We start from the raw sequence: 16477 nt of genomic DNA on the forward strand, positions 1-16477 counted from the left end.
GAGGAGGAGAAAGACAGAACGAGAGAAAGCAAGAGAGAGAGACAGAAGTAGAGACACAAAGGGAAAGGGGGGTTAGAGAGAGAGAGAGAGAGAGAGAGAGAGATAGATAGATAGATAGATAGATAGATAGATAGATAGATAGATAGATAGATAGATAGATAGATAGATTTATAAAATATATAATATATAAGAAGTAAAGCTGATAGTTTTCCTCTCCGGTGTGTGTGTGTGTGTGATAGATGGGCCAGCCCAGCGCCGTCTTACTCCTGGACTGCTCTGCGTCCACCATGACTCGGCGTCTCCAGCAGAGGACACTGTCCAGCCTGCGCCCCACAGACGGCCGTCACAGAGAAGCTCGTCTCCGTGTGGAGAGTTTCTGCAGCAGCGTGACTCCGGTCGCGTCTCACTACGACTCGCTCAGGCTCCTGCGCAAGGCCAGTGCCACCTCACTGTCCACTGACCACAACATCTGGAGGGGGGGAGGGGGGAGTGGGGGGGACTTTTCCCTCACCGAAAATCTTTTCATCTCTCTGTTATTTCTGTGTGCAGATTGATGCAGAACAGCCCCCTGATGAGGTGCTGGAGCAGATCTGCCTGGTCTTGGACTCCTGCTAAACAGCGGCGGCTGCACTTCTACCATCACTTGCATTCCATCCATCCATCCATCTGCTGCACTTCTACCATCACTCGCATTCCATCCATCCATCCATCCATCCAGCATGACATAAGGAAGGAAAGCTGTGACTTTATGCTTAAGCCTGTACATAGCATTCTGGTTCAACTCGCCTGTGCTAACGCTAGCTCTCTGTATGAAGTGCTTTAGCGCCAATGAGCATGGAACTGACGGAGGGGCGAGAGGCGTCACGTCACATTGTTTCCCCTCTCTCTTTCTCTCTCTCACTCTCTCTCTCTCTCTCTCTGGCTGGCTGACAAACTCCGCCTCCTTTTTTTTTCACCCGAGTCTCAGCTTGACGACAAATGGGGGGGGCGTGGCTTGCGACACCTGCCAGCCAATCAGAACGTGGGACTAAAGACAGAGGCGGGGAAAGGAAGCGCCACAGATCCACTGTGAGGAGTTTCAGATCTCTGTTGGAAGAATTTCCACGTGGAGATCTGGACAGGGTTCGGGTCAGACGTGGGATTTTTTCTTAAAACAAAAAGGTTTTCATTAAAGGTAGAATTTAACAAAAGACGCTAAACCTCCATGAGTCTTTCTGAAAACATGACGGACTTTCAGGGGGACAGGAGAGGAGGACTTTCAGGAAGTTTCTGATGATGATGATGAAGAAGAAGCAACACTGTGGAATGTTCCATGTTTTTATTTTGAGGTGAAATATTATAACTAGTGAGTGGAGCCCATGAGGAGGGGGAGGAGGAGGGTATGAGGTGAAGGGTTTATTACTGATCATGGTGTTACAATGAAGCTGATTCAGTGTGGAGAAATCCAGCGAATAAACGGACGTGTAAATTATCTACTACTCTCTCTCCCTCTGTCTCTCTTCCTCCCTCCGTCTCTCTCTCTTCCTCTGTCTCCTTCCATCTCTCTCCCTCCCTCTGTCTCTCGCCATCTCTCTCTCTCTGCATTAATGATCAACAAAACCACTTGCTCTTGGGTATAGACTCGTTTCCCTTCACAGGCTTTGTATTTGTATTTTTCCGTGTCACCGAGTTTCTCACACAAATCCTGAGAATCCTTCTGAACGTTCCTTCTGAAATCAGATGTTTGTTTGAAATTAAATAATTTCCTACGTTACGAATTGCTTGCGTGGATTTTTTTCTCTCTCTTCCGAAACCCCGGCAGCGACAGGAGCTAAATCCAGGGAAAAGGAAGCACATGGTGTGCGTAAATAACGTTGCCATGGTTACCATTCACACATTGATATTTCGGATTTTTATTTATTTGCACAAATAGAGTTAAAGTTAAATGAAAGAATAATAAATATATAAATATTTATTATTAAATATAAAAATATTTGATTTAATATAACATTAATATTTAATTTTAACAGCACTTTTCTCCAGTGAACACTCAGGTATGGGTTTTATAACGGCGCCATCTTGTGGCCTCTGTGTCAATTACCTTTTATTTTAATTATTGAATCTATTTATATAATATTAAAATGATTATTTTGCATTTATTATTTAATATCCCAGAAGTTTTTTTTTTTTTTACAAATGTGTTTATATAAATATTTAATATTTTATTCCAATTTTTTTTTTACTGTTATTGGTTAAGCTCAATCATTACTAATTCATGTTTACACAATTATTTTTCTTAATATTTTATTTTATATGATCAAGTCTACATGACCAGCACAGGTGAAGGATCATTTCAGACCTTTATTCAGAGAGAGAGACAGACAGACAGGGAGAGAAAGACACAGGCAGAGGGGAAGGGGGGGGAGATAGACAGTTAGGGGGAGAGGGAGAGAGAGAGCGAGACACAGAGAGGGGGTGGAAGAGACAGACAGACACAGGTAGAGAGAGAGAGAGAGACAGACAGACAGAGCAAGTAGGTATAGAGAGAGAGAGAGAGACAGAGACTGGTAGAGACAGAGAGAAAGAGAGAGAGAGAAAGAGAGACAGACAGAGCAAGTAGGTATAGAGAGAGAGAGAGAGAGAGAGCGCAAGTAGGTATAGAGAGACAGACAGAGGGAGAGGTAGTGACAGAGAGAGAGAGACAGAGACACAGCAAGTAGGTATAGAGAGAGACAGAGAAAGAGAGAGACAGACAGAGCAAGTAGGTATAGAGAGAGAGAGACAGACAGATAGAGCAAGTAGGTATAGAGAGAGAGACAGAGAGAGAGAGAGACAGACAGAGCAAGTAGGTATAGAGAGAGAGAGACAGAGACAGATAGAGCAAGTAGGTATAGAGAGAGACAGAGAGAGAGAGAGAGACAGACAGAGCAAGTAGGTATAGAGAGAGAGAGACAGAGACAGATAGAGCAAGTAGGTATAGAGAGAGAGACAGAGAGAGAGAGAGACAGACAGAGCAAGTAGGTATAGAGAGAAAGAGACAGACAGATAGAGCAAGTAGGTATAGAGAGAGAGAGACAGAGATTGGTAGAGAGACAGAGAGAGAGAGAGAGACAGAGAGATTGGTAGAGAGACAGAGAGAGAGAGAGATGAAGTGAAGGACGAGAGCGTAGGCGTGTGTTTGTAGAAAGACTTTTCACATACTTTTATTTCCACAGTTCTCCTCTAACATGTGAACATTATTTAAGAACAGACTGTTATACACTGATATCGAAGCGGGGGGGTGGGGGGGGGACAAAACTAAATCCAATACAAAATGGTCTAGGAGAAAAGCACAACAAAACCGCTGTGTATAAAATAAGGACGAGTGGAGGAGAGGAGCGCTGCGGCCGTGACCACACCATCACCTCCGTCATCATCTTCACTGGCATGATCACTGCCATCTGATTCTTTTTTTTTCTTAAATAGATTAATAAAAATACACTTTTATCATCATGGACCATGAGGTGAGAGAGAGAGAGAGAAAAAGAAAAGGAGAAAAAAAAAAACACGACAACCAAGTGTGATGACCGGGCAGATTTTTTTTTTTATCCCCCCCCCCATGAAACGTGAGACATGGAATCATCCAGACACTAAAAAAAAAGAAAAGAAAAAAGAAAAGAAAGAAAATAAATAAACAAAAATGGCACAGCACCTACCACTGGCTAGATTCACCGTACGTTTTTATTACGCCACATGATCGACGACAGTACACACCGAGAAGAAGTGAGGAGGACGGGATATGTGAGAGAGAAAGAGAGAGAGAGAGAGAGAGAGAGAGAGAACACGACACTCCATACGCTATTAACACCTACCAAGTGCGTCTCTCAGCTGGTCTCGTCCGTGCTGTAGTGCTTCATGGGCTGGAGCTTTAAACATTAAAAAAAGAAAAACACATGATCATGATGTAAGGTTGTGAGAGAGAAAGGAGAACAAAAAAAAAACAAAAACAAGCAGCTTCTAGTAAAAGTGTGTGTTCAGGGTCTGTAAATTAAGAACGTCTGATTTGTTAGCAAATCCTCCTGGTTAAAAACCTGGCGTGAATGGAAAAGTCAGCACTGAGTCCCTTTTCATCTCCACCCTCTCACACACACACACACACACACACACACACACACACGAAGGCCTGACAGCAGCTGGGTGACGGTCGGGGAGTGGAGACGATTCGGGGACGTCGCTCCCTCCCTTTCGCGTTGAAGATGGCGAGGTGTGAGCTCGAGCAGAGCAGAGTGGTGGGGTCAGCTCAGGGTCCTCCTGCTGTAAGCCAAACTGTTTCCGGTGAACTGCTGACCCCGGGTTCGAGCGGCCCTGCCTCGCTCCTGTCATCTGTTAGCCGGGAAGTAGTTGGGGTCCAGGTAGTTGTAGGCGGTGCTGGCAGGCAGGCAGTAGTCTCTGTCCAGGAAGCTCTCTGCATGCTGGACCGGCTCCAGGCGGTGACTCGGCGTGTGTGTGTCCGTCTTAAACGCGCTGCAGGACGAGGCAGATTCAAAGGTTGATGAGGAGCGAGTTAACAGAAATAACAGAATCAGTCTCCATAGCTGAGAATACAAAATACATTAAATACAGTCCTTGCTTTTGGTCACTAGATGGCGCTTAGTGTGTTTCGTTCCTCAGCAGTAATAGCTAGCTGCCTGTTGAATCTGGTATTATTACATACTTCAAGATCAGATAAACATCAGATAGTAGAAAGCATTTACGACATCAATGGTCTTTAAATATCGAGCATTATTGATGTTCAGCTGCTCGTTTGGTCAGGTTGTTCTAGAGCATCTCGCTCTAGTGTGTGTTGGATGTGTTGTAACATGGACAGGTGGTAGTGCAGAGAAACAGAACGGATCTGACCAGTCGGCGCAGTTGGCACAGAAGTCGACGGCGTTGTCCTGAGGACAGTCCTGGCAGTGCCACCGTACGCCCTGGATCGGCTCTACGCCACACATATCACACTGGAGGAAGAGGAGGTGGAAGAGAAAGAGGGAAGGAGGAGGAGGAGCAAGAGGAGGAGGAGGAAGGGGGGAAGAAAAGGAGGAGGAAGAGGGGGAAGAGAAGGAGGAAGAAGAGAGCCAGCATACAGAGTTATAAATGAGTTAGACATGTATAGTGAAAGAGTGAGAATTTGTTTATAAATTGTTAATATAAGCTGAATATATCTAATTCTTTAATACAAAATAATTAAGAAGGATACGATCATAATGAACCTATAAACTCACTCCATACATTACAGCTATTATTACTTGCTTACGTTATGGACAGGAAGACATTACAGCTTTCTATAGCACATTAACAGACCTAAGAATTCACCGGAGCATAACAGGAATAAAACACGTGGGGGGGTGGGGGGGTTTGTGTAATCGTGTGTGTGTGTGTTGTACCTTGTAGCCTATGTGCTGTGTGAGGGTGCTCTCGCTATGGAGCTCGTGGATCTTCTGCTTCCTGAGTCTTTTCAGCTCCTGCAGCTCTTTGTACTCGGGCAGGTGCCTCAGCTCCACCGGTAGGTCCTCTTCATCCTGAAACACGCACAGCCATCATAAACACTCGGGATGACCAGAACCAATTAAAAAAGCCTTAGCCGTCACATTCAAGGGTGATTTAAGGGCCATTTTGCTACCATATAAGGAAATCAAGTAGGAAATGGTTAGTAGCTTGAGATTCCATCTTACTATAGCCGAGGGCTTTTTTATATATATATATATATTTACACCTATCAGCCATAACATTATGACCACCTGCCTAATATTGTGTTGGTGCTGCCCAAAACAGCCCTGACCCATCCTGCACTGTGTATTCTAACACTAGAACCAGAATTAACTTCAACAATCTGAGCAACAGTAGCTCATCTATTGGATCGGATCACACGGGCAAGCCTTCGCTGCCCACGTGCATCACAGAGCGTTGGCCGCCCATGACCCTGTTGCTAGCTCACCACTGTTCCTTCCTTTGACCACTTTTGATAGATACTGACCACTGCAGACCGGGAACACCCCACAAAAGCTGCAGCTTTGGAGATGCTCTGATCCAGTGGTCTTAGCCATCACAATTTGGCCCTTTGTCATAGTTATATTATTATTATTATTATTATTATTATTATTATTATTATTATTATTATTAAGCATGTGCTGACCGAATCGTGGGCCGTGCCGTCCTGCAGACTGCTGATGAAGCTGGAGCGCTCGTCTTCGTCCTCCATGTAGACGGGTGGCTCGTAGGATGTGAGGAAGGTGGACGGTCGGTACAGGTGCTTGTTCAGGTGATGCTGCCTCTTATTTGAGGTCTAAGAAAAAGTATATACACATACATAAAAAAGAAGAAGATCATCATGAAAAGCGTAAGTGAAGGTTAATAGTAATAATAAAAAGAAAATAGAAGCAGAGTCAGACCTTTTTGTTGTACATGCACAGGTTTGGAGTTCGTCCCGGAACTGGAATTCCCGCCTTTGTCAGTTTAATGAAATACTTCTGCACTCGGCTGGCGACCTGCGGGAATACGGGACAGTTTTACATTGTGTATTAAATGTACAACATCTGGAGTGTAGCTCGAGTCGTCAGATGTGAAGGAATTTGTTACTGGGATTACGTGGTCAGGAGTGCTGAAGAGCTACCTGTTTGGCCGTCCTGTTCCCCAGCTCGTCCGCGATCTTCTGCCATCGTTTAGACTCCACCTCCTCGGGTGGGAACTTGAGCAGCAGCTGCTCCAGCTTTTTCTGCAGGGAACAGGAAGTGGAGAGAGTGATTTCATGACACACAGTTCTGTACAGGTCATTGAAAACAAAAACCGGCTCATTTTAAGGTTTAAATATAAGAGTTGGAGTATCTTTTTTTTTTTTTTTTTTTTTTTTTAATCTGAACAAAACATGGACCGTCTCATTACCTGCTCCTCTACCGTCCACAGCTGGTTAAATGTGTCTGGTTTGTTCTGGTGGTACGGCCTCCCTCTGATCATCTACAAACACACACACAAGCCTGATATGAAACATGCATAGATTTGCTCACTGCGTCTACAACTGACCAATAGCTCGTGCTCTCTCTCTCTCACTCTCTGTGTAAGTGAAGACGTTCACCTGGGTCCTGTTTCCAAGCATGCCGTGTTCTGGGGCATCGCTGGAAGGCAGAGACGAGTACAGAGTGGAGCCGTCGCTCTCCTTCTTGGAATCGGTCGGACTTTTTGGTCTTGCCGGTAAGCCCACTGGAAGCAGACGGATTCGTGAATCAACACGGCTGATCTGTTAAAAACGCTCCTTACTGACTGGTGTAGGTGTAGAGTTACACATCGCTGCTCTAATTCAAATAACAGTTCAATAAAAAGCCATTATAATTATTATTATCGGATGAATGAGCCCTTAAGGGCTATCCTATCGTGAAAATGAATCAAAATATGATAAGTTATAAAACCTTATGATTTAAACATGGAGAGGCGTGGTGACGAGGATTTACTGTTCCCCGTAAACCCAAGGTTGATCGTTTTCCAAAAATAATTCCTCTTACATCACGATTCATCACGACCCCCATCACGTCCATCCTTTCAGAGTCACATCCACGAAACATGTCCCTGTCATCACTTGCGCTCTATCAGCTATCTTTTCTCCTCCCTCTCTTCCTCGTATCAACACAAACGTTCTCAGTGTTGTGTGACTCGGCTGTTACTATAGAAACGATAAGGCAACGCTATCCGACCAAGAAAATCAGGATATAACGATGCTTTGGTATAAATGTGCACCAGAACTGAAAATGATATGCATACGGATACCTTTATCGAAGATTAACTTCAACCGCCTGGTCTTGCGCTTCTTGTCACAAAAGTCCCTTTCGAATTCACTGCGGCCTGAGGTGTATTGGTCCCATGCGATTTCGGGGAGCTGGACCACTCTCTGAGGGCAGGGCAAGCCCAACTCCACCTGGCGAAGAGAAAAAAAAACAAGACAGCTTATTCAAATAGTTTCCATTTCCATCTCTTCACCAGCTTGTTTTATTGACTGGTTTATCGTCACGTCTCCAGTCACTTTTACACAGGTTTAGTGTAGAACTGGACGAAAAACGGTGTCCAAACTGTTGATCCTTTAATCTAAGCAAGATCAAGACTAGCAGCTTTCAGGACATGTGGTGACAAGATCTTCAATATGACCAAGAACTTGTGTGTGCACCTCACCTGTTTCTGAAGCTGGTCCACGAAGGCAACAGGGTTAGCCATGGCCTGCTTCTGGTGGCGAGCCAGTGCCTCCAGATCCAGGATGGCCTGGGTTCTCTGGGCCTCCAACACGCTGATGGTCTGGAGCAGTCTCTGATAGCTTAAAAGTGGACAAGGAGGACGAGGATGAAGGATGAAGGTCTAATCAAGGATTATGGATAGCGTCAATTTGTTTCTGGCATGACTTCACGTTAATAATCACTCTGCGTTACTCACTGGTTTGGGAGACAAATCGAGGGGAAAAAAAAAAAAACTAAAAGGTGACCGGGAACAAGAACCGAGCTGGAAACGTGACCTTTTTATCGGACGCAGGACGGCCTGACAACTACACGGATCACAAGGACAGCAGAGAAATGGGTTCGGGCAGCAGACAAATTAACCACTCAGAAGCTCAACAGGGCTCAGAGAATCAATCCGAGCCTGACGAGGCAACGACCAAAAACAACTGCGGCAAGCAAGCACTAAATTTTAATAAGTAGCTAATTAAAAACTTGCTCAAACAGGAACATCAGTATCCCTTTTCCCCTTCCGCGGTTTATAAACAGCCAGCTTAGACACCAGGATGTGCACAGGAAGCGAGAAAGATTTAGTAAATGGTTGTATTTATCCATTACGCTGGGTCGAGTCTCGGCCCATGACGGGGACTGCACCATCATCTATTTGTGGTTGGAACCGTTTTTACCGAAGCTCAGCAATACATTTTACAGTTCCTGATTAAGCTAAACAATCTTTAAACCTCACTGTGTTTCACCTTCTCTACCACTCAGTACTTACTGCTATTCCTGAAACATTCAACATAACGAATCACCTGACAAACCCAGTCATGTTGCAGTCCAAAAAACAAAACACGCTCCTCTAACCCTTACTTCTTGATTAGAGTTTCTTGACAAATTGAAGCGTTTGCATTCTGACAGTGACTTGCTGTTTCTCCGAACCATAAGGTCCATGCAGTTGGCAGCTTTACATCCTACTGCGCCGAGGGATGAACCAGCTGGGCACAACCCAACACAACCTGTCCACCAACAGCAGGCCACGCCAACTGCCTTTCCAACCACGGGCAGAGAAATTACCCACCATAAATCTCTCCTAAGCCTGGGCTAAAAGCTGCCGCAGACACTACAGGACGAGTCGAATCGGGCCATGAGGCATTGTTTGTGCCCGGCTCCCTGTGAAGGCTGATTTACATGATAAGCAGGACTTGCCTCACAACAAAATGTAGCTCAAACCCCTTTAAATCCTTTAAAGCAAACGACAGAGCAGGTACAAAGCAGACAAGACAAAAAAATGCACAGGATATACGGTCAAAACACACTTCACCTTATTTAGCAAACACTCAGATCAGATACACACCACTGTGTGCTTACAAATACAATCAGCAACAAAAAAAATTACAGTTTTAAACAAACACTTCAGGAGACAAACTGAGCACCCCACATACTCTTTGTTGTGTTTAAGAGCCAAGTGATCGGACTCGAAATAGTAGACATCAGGATCGTCTTCCTCTGCCTCTTCCTCCTCGTTCTGCCCGACTGATGGTTCTTTGGTGGATCTGGACACTCTATCCAACAAGCCAGCGTCTTCATTGACTTTGGCCCCTATGTGTTCGGAGAGTTCGCCGTGGGCCTCGCTAACGAGACTCGGCCCGTCCGCCGGAGTTTCTTTATGGCAGGCTGAGTCGTCCAAGTCCAGAGGAACCACCGCAACCTCCTCCTTCAATAATCCGTTATCCGCGTGGGGGGAACCAAGCTTCGGGGAGCTGCATCTTGGCCCACTAACACAGGAAGTGCGGCGAGGGGAAGTCCTCAAGGTGTACCTATGCTCTTGAGGCTCGGTGAAGGAAGGCGGCTCTGAGGGAAGCTGGGAGGTCAGCCCTGCCGTTTCCCCTGAGATGTTTGAGCAATCGTCTGAAGGGTCCTGCAGATCCACAAGCAGGCCACCGTTAGTGCTCTCCTCAGCTGCATGTTCCTCCTGGACCTGGCTAGTGTCCCCGACCACGTCTACCTCGACCTCTACCTCCGGTTCCAGAGACAGAACAGCTTCAGAGGCCTCCTCAGCTGAGCAGTTCCTCTCTCTGTCAGCCTGTGGGCCATTGGACTCGTCCACCTGTTTAAGAATCGGGGATGTACAAGGCACAATGGGGTCCAGGGTTGAAGCTGCCACTTGGCTGCCATTGGGCAGCGAGGGACTGTTCGTAAGCGTGGTGGGGCAGGCACAGGGCTCTGCAGGCAAGGCTGCAGTTTCTAAGTCATCCTTATGGACCTCGGCCAGGCCGTTGGTCGCCTTGTGGGACTCGCTGCCCGGCAGAGAAGGACCACGCTCCTTCTTGTCCTCGTCCTTTTCCTCCTCACAATCTTTATCGAGGCTGACAGACAGCGCCAAGCCCGAATCTGAGGGCGAGTTTGAAGCAAAGTCCGATTTCGAATCTTCATCGTTGCCCTTGGCCGCAGCCGGACCAGGGCTCTCAGGTTTGAGAGAAGGTTCCTCCTCGGTTCCTTGGGATTCCCCTGAGCGAGAGCACCGCTTAGCCCTCTTCAGGGAAGGGGAGGCTTCTTGTCCTCCCCCGGCCCGAACTCTTTCGGCGGCGTCTGACTTCTCCGCCTCGTCCTTCTCCGAGACGGACAGGCCCCGTTTCCTGTGGGTCGGCAAGGACTCTCCTTCCGCTACCTTCCCCGACTGAGTCCCAGCCTGCTGGCAGTCCTGCTTCTTCGAGGGCAAGCGAGTTCTGGGTGTAGGAGGAGGCGAGGTCTCTTCCGGCTGTGCGATGCTGCGGTTCCTGAGGGTTCGGCCACAAAAGTTCTCGTCCAATCCATTTAACCCCACTGATGATCTTGTGACACGCGAAGAACGGGACGCGGCCATACTATGGAGGGTGCCTACTGACTCCTCATCGTGGTGCTCTCCTCTGCGGCAGAATATGGGCACCTGAAAAATAAACAAACACAGAAAAGTGTTTTAGCTCTCATATAGGCTGCTTCTTCTTCAACAAGCTGATAAGAATCGACAAAGTTTCATGGACAGAAACACATCAAGGTAAACGATCCTTTCAGGTCATGATTGAACAGTAACTGCATTTCGGTGTGGCAAGACTACAACGCACACGAGTTCAGAGCTGTACAGCTGAAAAGCAACACCCTTACGAGTATTGCATTTCTATTTCTCAGCTCTACGGCCTTCGGTCTCGAACAGCAGCATCTGAAGTATTAGAAACACGGAGTCTGCAGTGTAAATAAATAAATAAATAAATAAATAAATAAATAAATAAATTAAAAAAAAAACCCTTCAGCAAGTCACAATGAGATTTAAAAAAAATATATATATATCTGGCGAGATGGATTTTAACCACCGTTCTCCTTTACTGCCCTTATCAGCATCATAAATACAAAAACCCCCACTGGTGCCAGCAGATGCAGATTGTTCTGTTATCTGAGCTTTCACTAAGCATTTTTATTTTTCCCCCAGTGGATTATTTTCCATCCGATCTTCTCGTCAAAAACGAGGCTGACTAACACTAAACTTCGGGAAGACGAGCCGGGGGATTTAAACAGGTCATATATCCGATGACTGCAATTCAAGACGAAACAATTTAGACCGCTCCGCAAAACATCTGCCGCCGGCGAGATCTGAAATCTGATAGTGACAACAGGACACTCCATTTTATCGCCAAGCAGCAGCTAATAACTAATCAAACAGGAACTGTGAACGATGCGATTTAAGGGTTTCTGAGCAGCGGCTAAACACAGAGTTGTACTTTGTTGGTTTAAACGTTCCTACACAACTCTTTTGTACTAACCAGAGAGCTACATCTCTTCAATTTTTCACAGCAGGCGATTTGCAATGACGTAAAGGTCAGAAATGGGAGGTTAATGAGTCTTCCTCAGGAGGTCAAACCATCCACCTGTGACATCAGAGCAAGACACCAAGCGACACTGTGACGTCACAGCGACACTCCGAGTTCACACTGCATGATTTTCAAAGTCATTAGATCACGGTTGCTTTCACACTGCACGACCATCTGTGGTAGCTTTCAGCCTCTGCTGTGTCCACACTGTACCATGGATCGGCGACAGGAGCTTTCACACTGCACGGCTACACAATGGGAAGAATCGGCCACAATTCTGTCTGGTACACAAACTGTGTTTCACAACCAAACGTACACCAGAAATTATAAGGAAATAATGCAAGATCACACGTGATGTCAGAGTTCTTGTGCAAGCTTTTTATCGGCGGCTTGCTCAGGTCGAGTTTTTGGTCATTCACACTGAGCGATTCTCTCTCGCAGGCACGAGCTCCACTTCGCTTTGATTTTGCTAAACTAGACGGCAACCGACAAGTCATGCAGTGTGAACTCCGCATAAGCGACACTGTGACATCAGAGCGACCCCGAGTGACACTGTGACATCAGAGCGACACTGTGACATCAGAGCGACCCCGAGTGACACTGTGACATCAGAGCGACCCCGAGTGACAGTGACATCAGAGCGACACTGTGACAGTGACATCAGAGCGACCCCGAGCGACACTGTGACGACAGAGCGACCCCGACACCAGATCGACACTGTGACGACAGAGCGACCCCGAGCGACACTGACACCAGATCGACACTGCGACATCAGAGCGGCCCCGAGCGACACTGCGACATCAGCGCGGCCCCGAGCGACACTGTGACATCAGCGCGACCCCGAGCGACACTGTGACATCAGCGCGACCCCGAGCGATACTGTGACATCAGCGCGACCCTGAGCGACACTGTGACATCAGAGCGACACTGTAAAATCAGAGCGACACTGTGACATCAGCGCGACCCTGAGTGACACTGTGACATCAGAGCGACCCTGAGCGACACTGTGACATCAGCGCGACCCCGAGCGACACTGTGACATCAGCGCGACCCTGAGCGACACTGTGACATCAGAGCGACACTGTAAAATCAGAGCGACACTGTGACATCAGCGCGACCCTGAGCGACACTGTGACATCAGAGCGACCCTGAGCGACACTGTGACATCAGAGCGACCCTGAGCGACACTGTGACATCAGAGCGACCCTGAGCGACACTGTGACATCAGAGCGACCCTGAGCGACACTGTGACATCAGAGCGACCCTGAGCGACACTGTGACATCAGAGCGACCCTGAGCGACACTGTGACATCAGAGCGACCCTGAGCGACACTGTGACATCAGAGCGACACTGTGACATCAGAGCGACCCTGAGCGACACTGTGACATCAGAGCGACACTGTAACATCAGAGCGACACTGTGACATCAGCGCGACCCTGAGTGACACTGTGACATCAGAGCGACCCTGAGCGACACTGTGACATCAGAGCGACACTGTGACATCAGAGCGACCCTGAGCGACACTGTGACATCAGAGCGACACTGTAACATCAGAGCGACACTGTGACATCAGCGCGACCCTGAGCGACACTGTGACATCAGAGCGACCCTGAGCGACACTGTGACATCAGAGCGACACTAACATCAGAGCGACACTGTGACATCAGCGCAACCCTGAGTGACACTGTGACATCAGAGCGACACTGTGACATCAGCGCGACACTGTGACATCAGCGCGACCCTGAGCGACACTGTGACATCAGAGCGACACTGTGACATCAGCGCGGCCCCGAGCGACACTGTGACATCAGCGCGGCCCCGAGCGACACTGTGACATCAGCGCGGCCCCGAGCGACACTGTGACATCAGCGCGACCCCGAGCGACACTGTGACATCAGAGCGACACTGTAAAATCAGAGCGACACTGTGACATCAGCGCGACCCTGAGCGACACTGTGACATCAGAGCGACCCTGAGCGACACTGTGACATCAGAGCGACCCTGAGCGACACTGTGACATCAGAGCGACCCTGAGCGACACTGTGACATCAGAGCGACCCTGAGCGACACTGTGACATCAGAGCGACCCTGAGCGACACTGTGACATCAGAGCGACCCTGAGCGACACTGTGACATCAGAGCGACCCTGAGCGACACTGTGACATCAGAGCGACCCTGAGCGACACTGTGACATCAGAGCGACCCTGAGCGACACTGTGACATCAGAGCGACCCTGAGCGACACTGTGACATCAGAGCGACACTGTGACATCAGAGCGACCCTGAGCGACACTGTGACATCAGAGCGACACTGTAACATCAGAGCGACACTGTGACATCAGCGCGACCCTGAGTGACACTGTGACATCAGAGCGACCCTGAGCGACACTGTGACATCAGAGCGACACTGTGACATCAGAGCGACCCTGAGCGACACTGTGACATCAGAGCGACCCTGAGCGACACTGTGACATCAGAGCGACACTAACATCAGAGCGACACTGTGACATCAGCGCAACCCTGAGTGACACTGTGACATCAGAGCGACACTGTGACATCAGCGCGACACTGTGACATCAGCGCGACCCTGAGCGACACTGTGACATCAGAGCGACACTGTGACATCAGCGCGGCCCCGAGCGACACTGTGACATCAGCGCGGCCCCGAGCGACACTGTGACATCAGCGCGGCCCCGAGCGACACTGACATCAGCGCGGCCCCGAGCGACACTGTGACATCAGAGCGACACACCTAGTGCCATCTTCTCCTAGCCATAACGAAGACACTGTAACGCACCAAAAATTCAGAAGGAAATTCACTAAAAACAGCATGGATATTTCTATATGAACACGTTTGATGTGTTTCAGGGTGGACGTTTCCTTTAACACACACACACCATGTTAAACATCTTGTATTTAGGAGATTCAGCAGTGCAGGCTGATAAATAAGGAGTCAGTAAACCGGTTTAATTTAATATGTAAGAGAGAGAATCTCAAACTCACCTTTTATCCCTGACTAGAAAAGGTGAAGAAAAAAAAAGATTCTCCTCACGTGTGTGTGTGCGCGCGCGCGCGCGCGCCGGGTTTTCCAGAGCTCGCGACCTCTCTCTCTCTCACGCAAGACAAGCACCGTTCACTTTATAATTAAACACACATTTAATCAGATAAACCTCATATAAACACCCCAACCCTCCGGCGTGACTGAACAAAAACAAACGTGTTGCTAGCTAACAGCTCACCACCTGCTAAACTAGCAACCGCATTCACATACAACGGGGGAGGGAAAAAAAACTACAAACGGACAAACTTTTAATTCATTCAGTGCCACAGATTACAAAACAAACAATTTCGTTTCATTGAAGGTTTAAAAAAAAATCAATAAGGCGTTTAAGTACTCTAACCAAAAGCGAGTCATTCATGAGAAGTTAGCCGAGCAAGTTGTGCAAGGCTAGTTAGCAGGCTCGGTCCCAAAATACGCTCTCATTTGTCGTCTAGTGCACTACGTAGGGCGCACGTGCCCGCCCGTTCGGGCCCTGCGGTAGTGCGCTTGTGCGGTGCGCGCGCCAGGGTTTGAGGTTGAATCCGCGCTTTTGCGGAGGAGAGGGAAAAGGGAGAGAGAGAAAAAAAGCTTTTGGAACTCGATTTAGCATAACCGGCTAACACACCGTAGCTAGCATTGGACTAGCTAGCTTACCAAAAAAACGTCACCTGCTAGCGAATTGAGAACAAAAAATAATCTAAAAGTGTAACTTTATACGTGATTATTACCACGTCTTAAAAACGCCACACATATTTTGGCTAACTGCTGTTGAGGTTTTGCTCATGCTAACAGGCTAAGCTAACGCTAGCTAATTGTTTAGCGCGACAACTTTTCCCTCCAGCGCTGCACGCGCATCGTGTACTCACGAGCGCAGTGGGCTTGTTTCGTCTTTAATGCATTTGGCCTCGTGCTGGGATGCGTACACGCGCAGAAGCGTGAGGGAATCATTCGTTTTTAGATGATTTGTGAAGCTAAGAGAATTACACTTACCTCATTTCCGCAAACGGTTTGCTGCGCACTGGGCGGCAGCCATGTTTTCTGTCCAGACTGCGATATTTTCCTTTCCCACCCGTTTTCCGACAGATCCCGCCCCCTTTCCTGTGATTGGTAGTCTTTTACGCTTACACTAGCGGTTTCATGATTAATTAGTCAATCCCGGTGCAGAAGGATAAGCGACACTAGCCAATAGGAACGCAGGAGGCAGAATATCAGTGAATACGGGTGTGGAGAAAAAAATAGCGCACTCTAGCCTGCGCTGGCGGATCACCATAAAAACCCGCTGCGATGGGAAAATGTGTCACTGTCAAATTCTCTTTAATAAACCATGTCCGCAGCCTGGGTAGTGGCTCAGCGGAGATTAATTCGCCGTCGTTTAAAAAGAAAGACCTAAAAAGGTTCCTCCTCAA

General features: G+C 47.8%; 2 protein-coding genes across 3 annotated transcripts in view; one reads left to right on the plus strand and one right to left on the minus strand.

The window, feature by feature from the left end:
- ak5 (adenylate kinase 5) overlaps positions 1-1753 on the plus strand; it is a 33245-nt gene extending 31492 nt beyond the window's left edge. Inside the window, exons 13-14 of the mRNA XM_058396019.1 lie at positions 240-434; positions 550-1753. Of these exons, the coding sequence (XP_058252002.1) occupies positions 240-434; positions 550-615 (261 nt within the window). The 3' untranslated portion in view covers positions 616-1753. The remainder of the gene's footprint in view (positions 1-239; positions 435-549) is intronic.
- Positions 1754-3423: 1670 nt separating this feature from the next.
- Positions 3424-16204, minus strand: zzz3 (zinc finger, ZZ-type containing 3). Of its 2 annotated transcripts, none has more exons than XM_058396015.1 (12): positions 16062-16204; positions 9632-11115; positions 8155-8293; positions 7756-7903; positions 7070-7194; positions 6880-6951; positions 6611-6712; positions 6390-6485; positions 6134-6283; positions 5385-5519; positions 4858-4958; positions 3424-4482 (listed from the first exon to the last, which is right to left on the minus strand). In XM_058396015.1, the coding sequence occupies exons 2-12, from the start codon at positions 11050-11052 to the stop codon at positions 4338-4340; spliced, it is 2634 nt and encodes an 877-aa protein (XP_058251998.1). In that variant the 5' UTR covers positions 11053-11115; positions 16062-16204; the 3' UTR covers positions 3424-4337. The 2 variants fall into 2 exon arrangements, with proteins under 2 accessions (XP_058251998.1, XP_058251999.1); XM_058396016.1 differs by lacking the exon at positions 16062-16204 and adding an exon at positions 15035-15828.
- Positions 16205-16477: the final 273 nt, after the last annotated feature.

The sequence above is a fragment of the Hemibagrus wyckioides genome, linkage group LG07 (assembly GCF_019097595.1).
Source record: "Hemibagrus wyckioides isolate EC202008001 linkage group LG07, SWU_Hwy_1.0, whole genome shotgun sequence".
Lineage (NCBI taxonomy): Eukaryota > Metazoa > Chordata > Actinopteri > Siluriformes > Bagridae > Hemibagrus > Hemibagrus wyckioides.